The 14,054-nt window shown below is 40.3% G+C and overlaps 1 protein-coding gene across 1 annotated transcript in view; it reads left to right on the top strand.

Annotated features, from left to right (window-relative positions):
- nlk2 (nemo-like kinase, type 2) overlaps positions 1-13,820 on the top strand; it is a 45,401-nt gene extending 31,581 nt beyond the window's left edge. Inside the window, exons 5-11 of the mRNA XM_082502125.1 lie at positions 2,710-2,795; positions 5,407-5,616; positions 5,867-5,968; positions 10,516-10,602; positions 11,566-11,764; positions 12,427-12,520; positions 13,665-13,820. Coding sequence (XP_082358251.1) covers positions 2,710-2,795; positions 5,407-5,616; positions 5,867-5,968; positions 10,516-10,602; positions 11,566-11,764; positions 12,427-12,520; positions 13,665-13,719 — 833 coding nt within the window. The 3' untranslated portion in view covers positions 13,720-13,820. The remainder of the gene's footprint in view (positions 1-2,709; positions 2,796-5,406; positions 5,617-5,866; positions 5,969-10,515; positions 10,603-11,565; positions 11,765-12,426; positions 12,521-13,664) is intronic.
- The last annotated feature ends 234 nt before the right edge of the window (positions 13,821-14,054 follow it).

The raw sequence follows: 14,054 nt of genomic DNA, 5'->3' as shown, positions 1-14,054 counted from the left end.
CAAGAGTACTGACAGGGACTAGAAAGAGAGAGCATATCTCTCGTATATTGGCATCTCTTCATTGGCTCTCTGTTAAATCCGAAATCTAATTTAAAATCCTGTTCCTCACATACAGGGTCTTAAACAGTCAGGCCACATCTTATCTTAACAACCCTATAGTACCATATGGTACCTATTAGAGCACTTCACTCTCCGACTGCGGCCTTACTTGTTCCTAGAGTATTTAAAAGTACAATGGGAGCCAGAGCCTTCAGTTTTCAGGCCCCTCTTCTGTGGAACCAGCTTCCAGTTTGGATTCAGAAGACAGGCACCCTCTCTACTAATAAGATTAGGCTTAAAACTTTCTTTTTTGCTAAATCATATAGTTAGGGGCTGGAACAGGTAACCCTGAGTCTTCCCTTAATTATGCTGCAATAGGTGTAGGCTGCTGGGGGATTTCCATAATCCACTGAGTGTTTCTTCTTCAGTCACCTTTTTCACTCACTATGTGTTTATAGCTCTTTGCATTTTATCATTAGTTATTATTAATATCTGGCTCTCTTCCACATCATGTCTTTTATCCTGTCTTCATCCGCTCACCCCCAACTGGTTAGGGTTTAGGGTGGCTTCAGCAGATGGCAGCTCCTCCCTGAGCCTGCTTCTGCTGGAGGTTTCTTCCTGTTAAAAGTGGGTTTTTCCTTCCCACTGTCACCAAAGTGCTTGCTTATAGGGAGTCATTGTTGGGGATTTCTCTGTTTTCTTTGTATTATTGTAGGGTATTTAACTTAACTTAATATAAAGTGCCTTGAGGCAACTGTTGTTGTGATTTGGTGTTATATAAAAAAAAATGAATTTAACTGAACTGAAAACAATACTTCACTATAGCCTTGAAATTTCAAACTTCACGCCCAGAATATCACCCACAAGCAACAGTTCCCAGTCTACTCCCGCTCACTCCAAAACTATCCTTCAGGACTGAAGTGAGTCCCCCAAAACTCTTACTCACCTCAGTCCTCAGATCTGGATTCAGAAGTTAAGTCACTGTTCCCCCACAGTCAGGTGTTCCAAAAATAATTATACATCAAAAAATTCGATTGGACCATATCATGGGTACATTTGTATTTTTACCTTTGTGGAACTGTAAATGAGGCAATGTGGCAATGTCCACATTTTAGACTTTTTTGAATGCAGGATATATTTTTAAATCCAATTTAACAGGAGGCAAGTATAAGCAGAATCTAATAATAATGACAATAATGAGAATAACAATAATAATGATAATAATCATCAAAAAATCATATCAGTTGAATTATACTTATCTAATTAACATACTCAGAACAAAGTCAGCATTACTTTTGCTCTTTCACAGTGATAATCTTCGAGAGGATGATGAGCATGCCTTTGCCACTGACTAAGGCAAATCTAGGTTCAAACTTTCATCTATTAGCTCATCTCCCAATCATAATGTCATTCATGCAGTGCCTTATCACCATATCAGTGCCTTAACTCTTTTCACATTTGCAAACCTCAATTCAATTGGATAAATATTGCAATGTTACCTTCAAAAGCAACCTAATTAGCTGGATAACCCCAGGTTGCTCTCCGATGCATGCATTGGAGTATAAATTTGTGTGAGTGCTTTGATACTTTCTGCTTGCAATTTCTTCTTTGCTTTAAGCAAGGGCCAGTGTCCCGCAGGTTTTAGATGCGTCCTTGATCCAACACAGCTGATTTAAATGGCTAAATTACCTCTTCAGCGTGTCTTGAAGTTCTCAAGATGTAATGAACTAATCCTTTGTTTCATTTGTGTTGGCCCAGGGTGATATCTAAAACCTGTAGGACACCGGCCCTTGAGGCCTGGAGTTGGACACCCCTGACATATACCATACCATAGCACCTTTATTTATAAAGCACTTTAAAATAAAGCCAGGCTTCACAAAGTGTACATATACAAGAAGCATAAACAGAAAATAATATCAAACATGTTAAAAATAGAGAATTGGAAAAATAGGAAAAAAATTGATTCAACCTTTTAAAAAGTACCAAAGGCTTAAGCAAATAAATATGTTTTAAGAAGAGTTTTAAACTCCCCACAAAAATAGGAAAGTCAAGTGTGTCTGTGTGTGTGTGTGTGCTTCTACGGTTAAGGGGACACCTTCTCAGATGATAAAACATAGGTATGATCCTTCATGTCTTGAATCTGAAGGTGTAGGCACAAGTTAAAATTTGCCTCCATGCACGTGAATGCTTACAATTTCTTTTCTCTTTGGCTCTTGGCATGATACACGTGTGGTCAGTCTTTAGCCACATAAAACATGATGGAATAACAAAATCCATCTCAACCACTATATTCAAGATGGCAGGCCAACATGGCTGAAAGATCATTATACATTAAAATATACTGTATGTATGATTACAGTATTCTTTTTTTTTCTATTAAACTAAAGAAAACTTTTGCTAGGTTTAAATATACTAAACTAATTTAAGGGAAAAAAAACCCCAGCTGATTCTGAGGCAGCCAGTTAGGAATTGATTGATTTTTTTACATGAAACTGTTGTGGTAACAATTTTGATATTTTAACACTGTATAATTTTTTTAAATATCAAACATCCTTATTTGTAAATGAGCAGATACCTGTGAATTTCTGTGTAAGAACATGTAGCTCAGCTTGTTTGCACAAGTGATATCATGATTCATGAATTTGTCTGTTTCTACTCCACCATCACCAGGACTTAAGTACCTTCACTCTGCTGGAATTCTACATCGAGACATCAAACCTGGCAACCTCCTAGTCAACAGCAACTGTGTGCTCAAGGTGTGTGGGACAGGCAAGCATTAATCCTAACCCTATCTCTATGGCAAGGATTCTTTATGTGAGTTGTATGACAGGCATGTGACAGATAAAGAAATAAAAACTATGAATATTTATTGACAGTATAGATGATGATGTTTGTAGAGGAATGAAAAAAAAAATCCAAAAAACAGATCACAGTTGATGGTAAAAATAAAATGGTAAATGGCCTGTATTTGTATAGCGCTTTACTAGTCCCTAAGGACCCCAAAGTGCTTTACACATCCATTCATCCACCCATTCACACACTGGTGATGGCAAGCTACATTGTAGCCACAGCCACCCTGGGGCAAACTGACAGAGGCGAGGCTGCCGAACACTGGCGCCACCGGGCCCTCTGACCACCACCAGTAGGCAACGGGTGAAGTGTCTTGCCCAAGGACACAACGACCGAGACTGCCCAAGCCAGGGCTCGAACCGGCAACCTTCCGATTACAAGGCGAATTCCCAACTCTTGAGCCACGATCGCCCAGTTGATGCCTAAAAGAACAGACCAGAGGGAAAAACAAAGTAGAACTTGGACCACACAGCTCTTTCCTGATGCAAGAACCACAGGATCTTCCAGCCCACTTACAGCAAGTATCTAGACTTTGGGAAGAAGCCAGAGTACCCGGAGAGAAGCAGACACCATAAAGATGATGAATTCGAATGCAGCACCTTCTTGCTGTGAGGCAGTAATGCTGCCTCCTCATATTCTATTCTTTTTCAGTTGTCTCTTCATAGACAACCTTGTCTACCTCAAATAAGGATAGTTTAATTCAAGCTCCAACAGATCTTCTTCACAATGACCTATTATACGAAACGCTGGTTTTATCAAAGACCATGACCCGGTTGCCACAGAGATGCCACCTTAAGTTCCTGTTCCTGTTCACCACTAGGAGAACAGAAACTTAAGGTATCAAAATTACATGCAGTCCATAAAGTTGGACAGTTCTATCTGCTACCCAAACATTCTCGGTTTCATTTTTTCTCCTTTATCTTCACTCTTCCTGAAGTGACTTTTTAGGAATCCTAAAAGGTTGATTCTGTTCATCTGGATGTAGCATTTTCAGTGGGAGAAATGTTTCGTCACTGACCTGTAGTCAGCTGAGACTTCTTAAGTCTCAGCTGACTACAGGTTTCCCCAATCTTATAAACAGTATATTTGCACAGTGATTGAAACTAGCCCACTAAATGAACAATGGGCTGTGAAGTCAGTTCCTTGATCATTAATATCCAAGTTGTCATGACCATTGTTCAACAACCACTGATCAAAGCCCATATCAAAGACCACTGATCATTGAGCTCCATGGCTTTTAAACCTCAAAACACGCTGCGCTAAAAATTGGATGCTTGGAGTTTGTCAGAATAAGTGGGTTTTTGTTTGTCCACCCGACTCTTGAGGATTGACCACAAGCTCTCAATTGGATTGAGGTCTGTGGAGTTTCCTGGCCATGAACCCAACATTTCAATATTTTGTTCTCCAAGCCACTTAGTTATCACTTTGGCCTTATGGCACTGTGCTCCATCAGGCTGGAAAAGGCATTGTTCTCCACCAAATTGTTCTTGGATGGTTGGAAGAAGTTGCTGTTGGAGGATGTTTTGGTACCATTCTTTATTCATGGCTGTGTTTTTTGGCAAAATTGTGAGTGAGCCCACTCCCTTGGATGAGAAGCAGCCCCACAGATGAATGTGTGCTTCACTGTTGGCATGAGACAAGACTGATGGTAGCACTCACCTTTTCTTCTGCGGACAATCCTTCTTCTTGATGCCCCAAACAATTGGAAAGAGGCTTTGTCAAAGAAAATGACTTTACCCCAGTCCTCAGCAGTCCACTTGCTGTATTTTTTGCAGAATATCAGTCTGTCCCTGATGGGTTTTTTTTTTGTTTTGGTTTTTTTTAGAGAAGTGGCTTCTTTACTGCCCTTCTTGACACCAAGCCATCTTCCAAAGGTCTTCACCTCATTGTGCGTGCAGATGCACTCACACCTGCCTGCTGCCATTCCTGAGCAAGCTCTGCACTGGTGAGCTTGCTGATTTAAGTGCAATCTTAATAGCAACAACGTCCTTGCATGTGAGCCCTTTTTATGTAACATAATGATGGCTGCACGTTTCTTTGCAGGTAACCATGGTTAAGAGGAAGGACAATGATTTCAAGCATCACCCTCCTTTTAACACATCCAGTCAGCTGTTCTAACTCAACCAGCATGACATAATGATCATAATGATTTCCAGCCTTGTGCTCATCAACTTTCTTATTTGAGTTAACAAGAAGATTATTGAAATGATCTCAGTAGGTCCTTTTGTGGCAGCGATGCAATGCAGTTGAAATGGGTTTTGGGCGATTAAGTTCATTTTCGTGGCAAAGAAGGACTTTGCTTCATAAAAACTGAAGCAGCAAACTTTGTGAAAACCATTATTTGTGTTATTCTCAAATCTTTTGGCCATGACTGTACATGCTGGAGCACAGTGGGTGAGGGAGGCAGAGAGGAGACAAGAAATCTTGGCAAGATTGATGGGTTTCAGAAGAAAGATGAATAAAAAGAAATCAGAAGATAAAAAGAGCTGCAGTAATCTCTGAATGGCTGTCTTTCAGATCTGTGATTTTGGCCTGGCCCGAGTGGAGGAGTCGGATGAATCAAGACACATGACTCAGGAAGTGGTGACACAGTACTACCGAGCTCCAGAAATCCTCATGGGGAGCCGCCACTACTCCAACTCAATTGATATCTGGTCTGTAGGCTGCATCTTTGCTGAGTTGCTAGGGCGACGCATCCTCTTCCAAGCCCAAAGTCCTATTCAGCAGGTAGTTGCTACTTAATTTAAATAAGATGACAAAAGATAATCTGCAAGGCATGAGAAATTTTTTGTCTGGAAAGATTTTGATACATAAAAGTAACAGTGTGTTCTTTTTTCCCTTTTTTTGTGTTAAAATGTTAAAAACAGAATCATTACCAGTCACCACCAGGATTAAATAACCTCCTCCTTAAAAGAAAAACAGTCATGCAACAAACTGTTGTGTCTCACTATACTGTGATGTGTGTGCTTTTGTGTAGCTGGATTTAATCACTGACCTGTTGGGGACACCTTCTATGGAGGCGATGAGGACGGCATGTGAAGGCGCTCGTGCACATATTCTCAGAGGACCTCACAAACAGGTCAAATAGTGCTTTTTTGCATCTGTTCTATGTGAAAAGACAAAACAATACAGATGAAACTGAAAGATCAGGTTAATTAAATTTTATTTTTTGTTGTAATTCCTCCTGTCATAGAAACAGCACTATGGACTTGACTGCAAAAGGGACAGGGTTTCTAGCCTGTAATCACAATTACAAGTTGGTCCATTTCATGTGTGCACAATAAACACACAAATCTGCGCACTCACAGCCACACGCTATCCTGTTATTAGTCTGGAACTCCTCAATGCAGTGTTAATTTGGGGTTATGGGATGGGATTAAATAAGTGTGTACTTCTTCCCGCTCCCTTTCGAAATGTAAATGAATCAGAATAGAAGCAATATTGAAATGTATTGACTTAATTTTGTATAGTATTTTTTTATCTCTCTTATTTTCTTTACTAAATCTACCTGTATATTGTTTACATGTTCGAAATAAATTAACAAACAAACAAACAAATAATACCACCTAATATCCAAGTAATGCACTGATATTTATTTATTGGATACTACGGGCCCAAAAACAAGGGGTAATAATGTGGAAACACAGCTCTGTAATGAAGTGGTAATAGCAGGGTAACAAGGCCGAAACAAGAATGTAATAATGTGGTAATTAATAAGTTATTACCACTCAATTGCCTGTAGTAGTTTCTGTTTAATAAACAGGAAACAGAGCTGCAAAATGCAAAACTGCCTGTTTCTATTTAATAACATATTAATAACCTATTAAAGCTAACTTAAACAGTATGTGATTATTACCTGGAAACAACTATGGAGGTTTCTGTGTAATAAGCAGGAAATAGCTTCACGATGCGAACCTGCCTGTTTAATAACATATTAATAACCATGTTAATAACCTTTTAAAACAAACTTAAACTAGTGACTACCAGTACATAACTGTGGCGGTTTCTGTGTTATGAGTAGGAATTTAATACCATGGTAATGATAACTGATTAAAACAAGCATTAGGAAGTCTGAAATGAACTGGAACTGTACAAAATCCTACTAGTTATCTCGCTTGTCCAGTTGTGGTGAGGGCAACACCACCGTCCTGCACTGCCTTCATTATTGACTGATCTCTTACCATCTAAGGATCCAGCTTCTCCTGCAGCAAATTTCACAAATACAGACTGTCCTATTCCCCCCCAAAAAGGAAAAAAGGCACCATTATGATTTCTGTCTAAAGTTAAATAATGAAGTCATCCTTTTCTTTTTCTGCCCAAAAAAGCATATTGGAACTCACTGGAATTGGAATATTTAGTATCTATCCTTAGAAATAAATCACTACAAAATTCACTGGGCGTGGATAGCTGTATTTTGAGTAGACCACACCTCTCAACGGCCTAATTTTGGGGCGAATACGATAAATATCATCTAAAATATCATAACATATATATATGTAACTAACCACATTCAGGTTCCTATCCATATTTGCAATAATAGTGGTCAGCTTATTTCAAGACAACCTTACTTCCGTGCAACCTTGGTTTCTATAACTATTCCTTATATTGTGTCTACTATTAATCAGTACTTATACTACTACTGCTTATAACTATGGTAACTTACCCCACCCTTTCCTATTGGTGGAAAAATGTACCATGTCAACCAATCAAAAACCTGGAGCGAGTGTTTTAACCGATGCATGAAACTATACATTTTTAGACATAAGTTGTAACGGCCGCCGTTTTCTTTGTGAGTATTTATTACACGGCGTGCTGCAGGGAAAAGCCTGTTCTAACATTTGAGTCTAAGGTCTATTTTTTAGCACCTGACGGCTCTTTTTTGCTTCTCATCCGTAAATACTCTGCATGCTCTTTCACGTGATTCAGTTTATTTTGAAAAGTCTCAACAGGATCTTGAGCTTTATTGTGAAAGGTTTATGTGGAAAATAAACAAGCGGACACGCAATGGTTTTACCATCGCTGTTGCTAATGACAACGCATAAAAACAGGCGCTTGTCCGTCCGTAGTGTGGCTATATTAAATATAAGAGAAAGAGAGAACTTAAGAAATTAATATAGCCACTACAGTGACCATCAAAACGGTGAAAAAATATTGCCGTAAACAGTTTATTTTGCGACACCACAAAACAAACGATAGCGTAAAATAAAAACGATAGATGTTTTTATATCGTCATCCGATATATATCGTTATATCGAACAGCCCTTGGGAACATTGCTCTTGGGTGAGGTTTTCCAGGGATGTCCCACCAGGAGGAGGCCCCGGGGCAGACCCAGGACACGCTGGAGAGATTATATCTCTTGGCTGGCCTGGGAATGACTTGGTGTTCCCCTGGACAAGCTGGAAGAGGTGGCTGGGGAGAGGGAGGTCTGGGCTTCTCTGCTTGGGCTACTGCCGCCGCGACCCGGCCCTGGATAAGCAGAAGAAAATGGATGGATGGTTGGATAGATGGATGTTATAATCCATTGGTTTATGCAAGCATATCTACGAGGACATACAGATCTACGAGAGAACCCAAAAAGCAGGGAAATGGTGGCTAAAGTTAGCAGGCAATGCCTCACTTCTTTGCCTTTATCAAGGGATAACATTGAAAGTGCAGACTCCCAGTAGGTAGCAATCTGCCTCCTACTGGCATTCACTCTGTTTCCATGGCAGTAAAAATGAAAAACAAGAAAAAAAAGTACACAGAATATTTTTATGCATTATGATGAAAATTTAGATGAAATTAAGTTAATTAGGGCAATAGTGAGTGTGGATCACTTTAAAGTGCCAGTTTAAGTTTGCTTTAATAGGTTATTAATATGTTTTTAAATAGAAACAGGCAGTTTTACATATGTGGTCCCAACACTCCTCCGTAATTGTCAGATTGCCTACTTTTTCCCACTTCACTTTAACAGAAGCAGTCCTGTCATTTTTATACCACAGGATGCTGTTTTTAATCTGGAAATAATTTTATTGTGAACTCCAGGTTTAGTTAATGATACAAATGTTTCTACAAGGTGGATGTAGCACTTACCATCCTGTTCTTTTTTTCTGAGGTAGCTCTGACATAGCCTGGACTTGTGTTTTGGGTCATTATCTTGCTGTAGAATGAACTCTTGACCAACTAGGTGCATACCAGAGAGTATTGGATGGGGCTACAGAAGCAGTAGCGGTTTTTGATACGGGCGACACGGGCGGTTGCCCAGTGCAGTATCACGGCATCGGAAAAAAATAATAATAATAATAATTACTCGTACTCATGCTGCCCCGACATCATGCCAGTGCATATCGGGAATGGCGTAGGCACCGATCGGTTTTCTATCGCCCATTTGCTGGGAGTAAGGGCGCCCTCCGTTTGCGAGGTGCGCCTGCTGCTTGCGGCACAGGGAGGAGAGGGCGGCGGGGGATTCTCGCGCCAGTGGTGCACATTGCCGGCAATGTGCACCGCTGGCACGGCCATTTATTTTTTGATGCAACTTCTCAGATTAATTCACTGCGTGTAGAGCCCAGGGCTGGACTGGGACAAAAAACCAGCTGATACTAGAAATTAATATTAAATAAATTCTAACAACAGCTGATCAAGCTTAAACGTGCTGCTGTTGTTTAGTGCGACATCCGGCGGTTTCCTCTTTCTGGTGCAAAGTGGGCGATAAACAAACAAGAGAGAAAAGCTGATCATTGATCAGTTTCATGATTGAAGTAGCAACAGGAGAGAGAGGGGAGAGAATGAGAGAAGAAGAGGCAGATGTGCAGCAAAGACAAAATAACTCCACCTTTGTGTCTTTTTCATTCTAGCTGAAGTCCGGGACAAACTGTGTCCCCTCTCAGCTCAACACCAAATGCGTAATAATTTCTCTGAATGCGGGAGGATTCCGTCTTTTTACGGGACGGTTGGCAACTCTACTAACTAACCTTATGAATTAAATAAAGTTCATTATCAGTAACATAGCACCCACCCAGCTGTATAGAAACTCATGCTAGCTAGTACGCAGTACGAGTTATTGTAACTGACTGTAAAAAGTCAGCACAACGAAAATAAACTAAACCTAAACTTGGTTTATATCTGACCCAGATAGACTGCAGGTCTCTCCTCGGCGGCCGCCTCGGGTCTCTCCTCGTCCTGCCGCCGATCTCCCTCATCCACCTGCTGGCCTCCACCACTTGTTAATTTTACCGAATCTGTGGAAGCTCCGTGATGCCACCACCAAACAACTGAGTTATTTTCACACACCGGCCAGCTTCTGGCCAATCCAACACCTTTCATTGTTTATACCGTTACAAAAAAAATAATAATAATCGGGCCACTGAGCAAATGCCCGGTATGCCCAATGGCCAGTCCAGCTATGGCCGTGCCATCAGTTAACCCTTCGCATGCCAACTGTGGCACGCGTGCCTAGGGTTGCCGACCCCTGCTATAGATGATAAACTGGAAAATATATTTGTAACATTGCTGTTAAATCTAAAATTGTACTGTTGGCTTGTTGTTCACTTCTTCCTCTTGTACTTGTAAGAAACATATGAATGTAAGATGTGCCAGAAGCTGAAAGAGAGGGCAACATTCTAAATGGTGTGATGTTTGGTTTACAGCCATCCCTTCCTGTTCTGTACACACTGTCCAGCCAAGCAACCCACGAAGCAGTGCACCTTCTCTGCAGGATGCTGGTGTTTGATCCGGTGAGGCATTCTGATATAGATTTACATTATGTTTTGTAAATGAATCCCTTTCACTAAGTAGCTTGTGTACAATAATACACATATGTCTTAATGTATACTCAATTACTCAGGTAAGGAAATCCCAAAAAGTTGATTCAACTTGCAGGTTGGGGAAAATCTGCTGTCTGGTAGACTGAAGAAGTCACTTGGATGAGTGACAAAACGTTTCTCTCACTGAAAACGCTATGGCCAGATGAACAGAAGCAATAACATGGGAATAATAAACATAGTTTGAACCATAATGTGGGGCGATCGTGGCTCAAGAGTTGGGCGTTCGCCTTGTAATCGGAAGGTTGCCGGTTCGAGCCCCGGCTTGGAAAGTCTCGGTTGTTGGGTCCTTGGGCAAGACACCTTGGTCAGAGGGCCCGGTGGCGCCAGTGTCCGGCAGCCTCGCCTCTGTCAGTGCGCCCCAGGGTGGCTGTGGCTGCAATGTAGCTTGCCATCACCAGTGTGTGAATGGGTGGATGACTGGATATGTAAAGCGCTTTGGGGTCCTTAGGGACTAGTAAAGCGCTATATAAATACAGGCCATTTACCATTTTTACCATTTACCATAATAATGAAAGCCCACTTCAGTTACTTGAGCTCTCAAGGCAGGAGCATCCTTAATGAGTTCATGACATCATTGATCCTGTAATTTCTATCATTGTCCAGTTTCATCAAACCCATCCTTGACACTGGTGAAACCAGGTTACTGTGGCTACACACAGTCTGCTTTCAGATAATGATATGGTCATGTCAGTCTATTAGAGGTAGTATTAGTGTTCTCACAGTCCAGTAGGGATGTGACAGTTTAATCTGTGCCTTTTCTAAAAGGGCCATTCAGTGATTTTCACACCAGTCCTTTATTTATTGTTTCTTGCCTGTATTTGAAGAGTAACAGTTTAAAATTTAACACATTTAACTTTTGTATCTGGTCTCCAGTCAAAGAGGATTTCAGCCAAAGATGCCCTGGCTCATCCTTATCTAGACGAGGGTCGACTTCGCTACCACACGTGCATGTGCAAATGCTGCTATACCACATCCTCGGGTCGCGTGTACACCAGTGACTTTGAGCCCATCACTAACACCAAGTTTGATGATGGCTTTGAGAAGAATCTGAGCTCTGTAAGACAAGTCAAAGGTAAATTTGTTTGCTCTTTTTGTTTCTATTTGCAAGGCGCATAAACATCAACAAAAATAAACCCTGCAGCCCTGGCTTTGATAGATGAAAATAAGTTAATAGGACTGACAGACACTTGGGTTAAAAATTGAAAGTCTGCTTCTTCCTTACAAACATTTTAACCCAACTGTCATATTAACAATGGAGATCATTATCAATTCATTTTTATTGGCATAGCAGCAAATCGCAGCAATACCAAGGTGCTCAGTATTGTAAAGACTCTACAATAGTGCAAATCTAGCCTTGGGCTTGTTGTGTACCTTGAATTTGCTGCTTTACTGCTATTTTGATGAGATATCATTGCAGGAGCTCAGAGATTCCCAAATATAAAGAGGGACATGCTGCTACAGCTTGAAATATTAGACTTTCAGGATAAAACGTTGAAACTCCTTGCCTTCTGTGCATCCTGTTTTATTTCTTCTACTCCAATACCAGTGCTAAGGCAATGATTTTCTTTTTTCTGAGTGGTAACATTGGTAACAAGACTGCAGCAAGATAATAAAGAAAAGAAAACATAATTCTGATCTTTATGTAAGCATGGGAAATATATTTTAAAAAAACTTCACAATGGCTTTACATTAGGATCATTAATAATGAATGATGATTGCGTGTTTCTCTTACAGAAATTATCCATCAATTCATTTTGGAGCAGCAAAAGGGAAGTAGAGTACCACTCTGCATTAATCCTCAATCAGCTGCTTTCAAAAGCTTCATCAGGTAGGAGACTCTGTAATTGTTAGCAGTATGAACACACACTAATACTAAATATTGTGTACATGAGTTACAGATACTGTACTGTGCCAAAGTCTTGATCCACCCTGCTTTCTGGGAGCCAGACTTTTTTTTTCTTGAGCAACAGTCCTATAGACTTGCTGAAGGTCTTTCTAAAGGTTTTCTCTGGACATTGGTTGCTTTTTTGTCCCATTTTCAGGCCAGTTCTTGTACCTGAGCATTTTGATGAATGATACAGGAACAACACAGGACGTGATAAATGCATCTGTTGTTCACTTAATCTTCAACAGAAATGCAAGTCAAGGAGATATTTTAGGGAGAAAAGGCTAAAGTATTCCAAATTACACAAGAACTGGACTTAAAATCAGGAATAACAGGTCTTGTGAATGAAATTGAAATTGTCATCAGTATGCACAGAGAATGTCAGGAGAGAGATACAGTGAGTGTCTACAGAAATCTGACTTAGTCATGGTTTGGGGCTCCATATCAGCCTGTGCTGTTGGAGATCTTGTCAAATTTAATTGAATTATGACCACAGAAAAGTACCATCAGCATTTGATCCACCATACACTACCATCTGGAAACACCTAATTGGCAAGGACTTCTTTGTTAGTATGGCAAGGATCCCAAACACACTGCCAATGTCATAAAATCCTGGATGAACACACACATACACACACACTCACATAAAATCTGTAAAAGACCTTTTTCTGGTGTAATAAGCCATTTCCAGTGAGGCCACCATGACTGTCACATTTAAAAAACAGCAAATAAGTTAATGTCACGTGGTTAGTGGCCATATTCCATATTTTGCGCATCATTTTACAGATGAATGAACACAAATGTTTGTACATGAGGCCTAAAGAAAGTAATGATGATAAGCCTGTCTGAATTTGTAAACCTTCCCCACTTACCATGGAAAGAGTCAGACATCCTATTGAGAAGATCAGCAACATGCCATTGTGAACTAGCATGCATGTGGCTCCTCTAAGTAGTACACTACTATCATTAACTCTAGCAGTTAACGTTGGTGGTATTAAACCTTTGTGTCCAACTAACAAATGTTTTACTCTCAACTAAATATTGCTAATATTAACTCCTTTCACTTAATGCCCTGTTTTTTGAACAGCTCCACAGTGGCTCAGCCCTCTGAAATGCCTCCATCTCCGCTGGTGTGGGAATAGCTACTGTTTTGTGTCGTTATTTTTCCTGACTGACAAGCTGCTAAACTGGGAACAAGAAAGGGTCTCAGTGTCTTCTATCATCTGTGTAGCATTTCACTGGAGAGCAGGACTCACAGGTCTGCTGGGTTTATGCTGAAAAATGGAATCAAAGAAAGGTCCACTGATAATTGCTTTATGGAAATTAATGACAGAAAAGCTCTGTATAATGCTTTGTACAGAATTTTTCTAAACAAACTGAGAACATACACACATCATATATATATATATATATATATATATATATATATATATATATTTGTGTGTGTGTGTGTGTGTGTGTGTGTGTGTGTATATAG

The sequence above is a fragment of the Aulonocara stuartgranti genome (genome assembly GCF_965226115.1).
Source record: "Aulonocara stuartgranti genome assembly, chromosome: 14".
Lineage (NCBI taxonomy): Eukaryota > Metazoa > Chordata > Actinopteri > Cichliformes > Cichlidae > Aulonocara > Aulonocara stuartgranti.
Note: the sequence above shows the minus strand (reverse complement) of the source record. Positions and strands in the feature narration are given on the sequence as shown.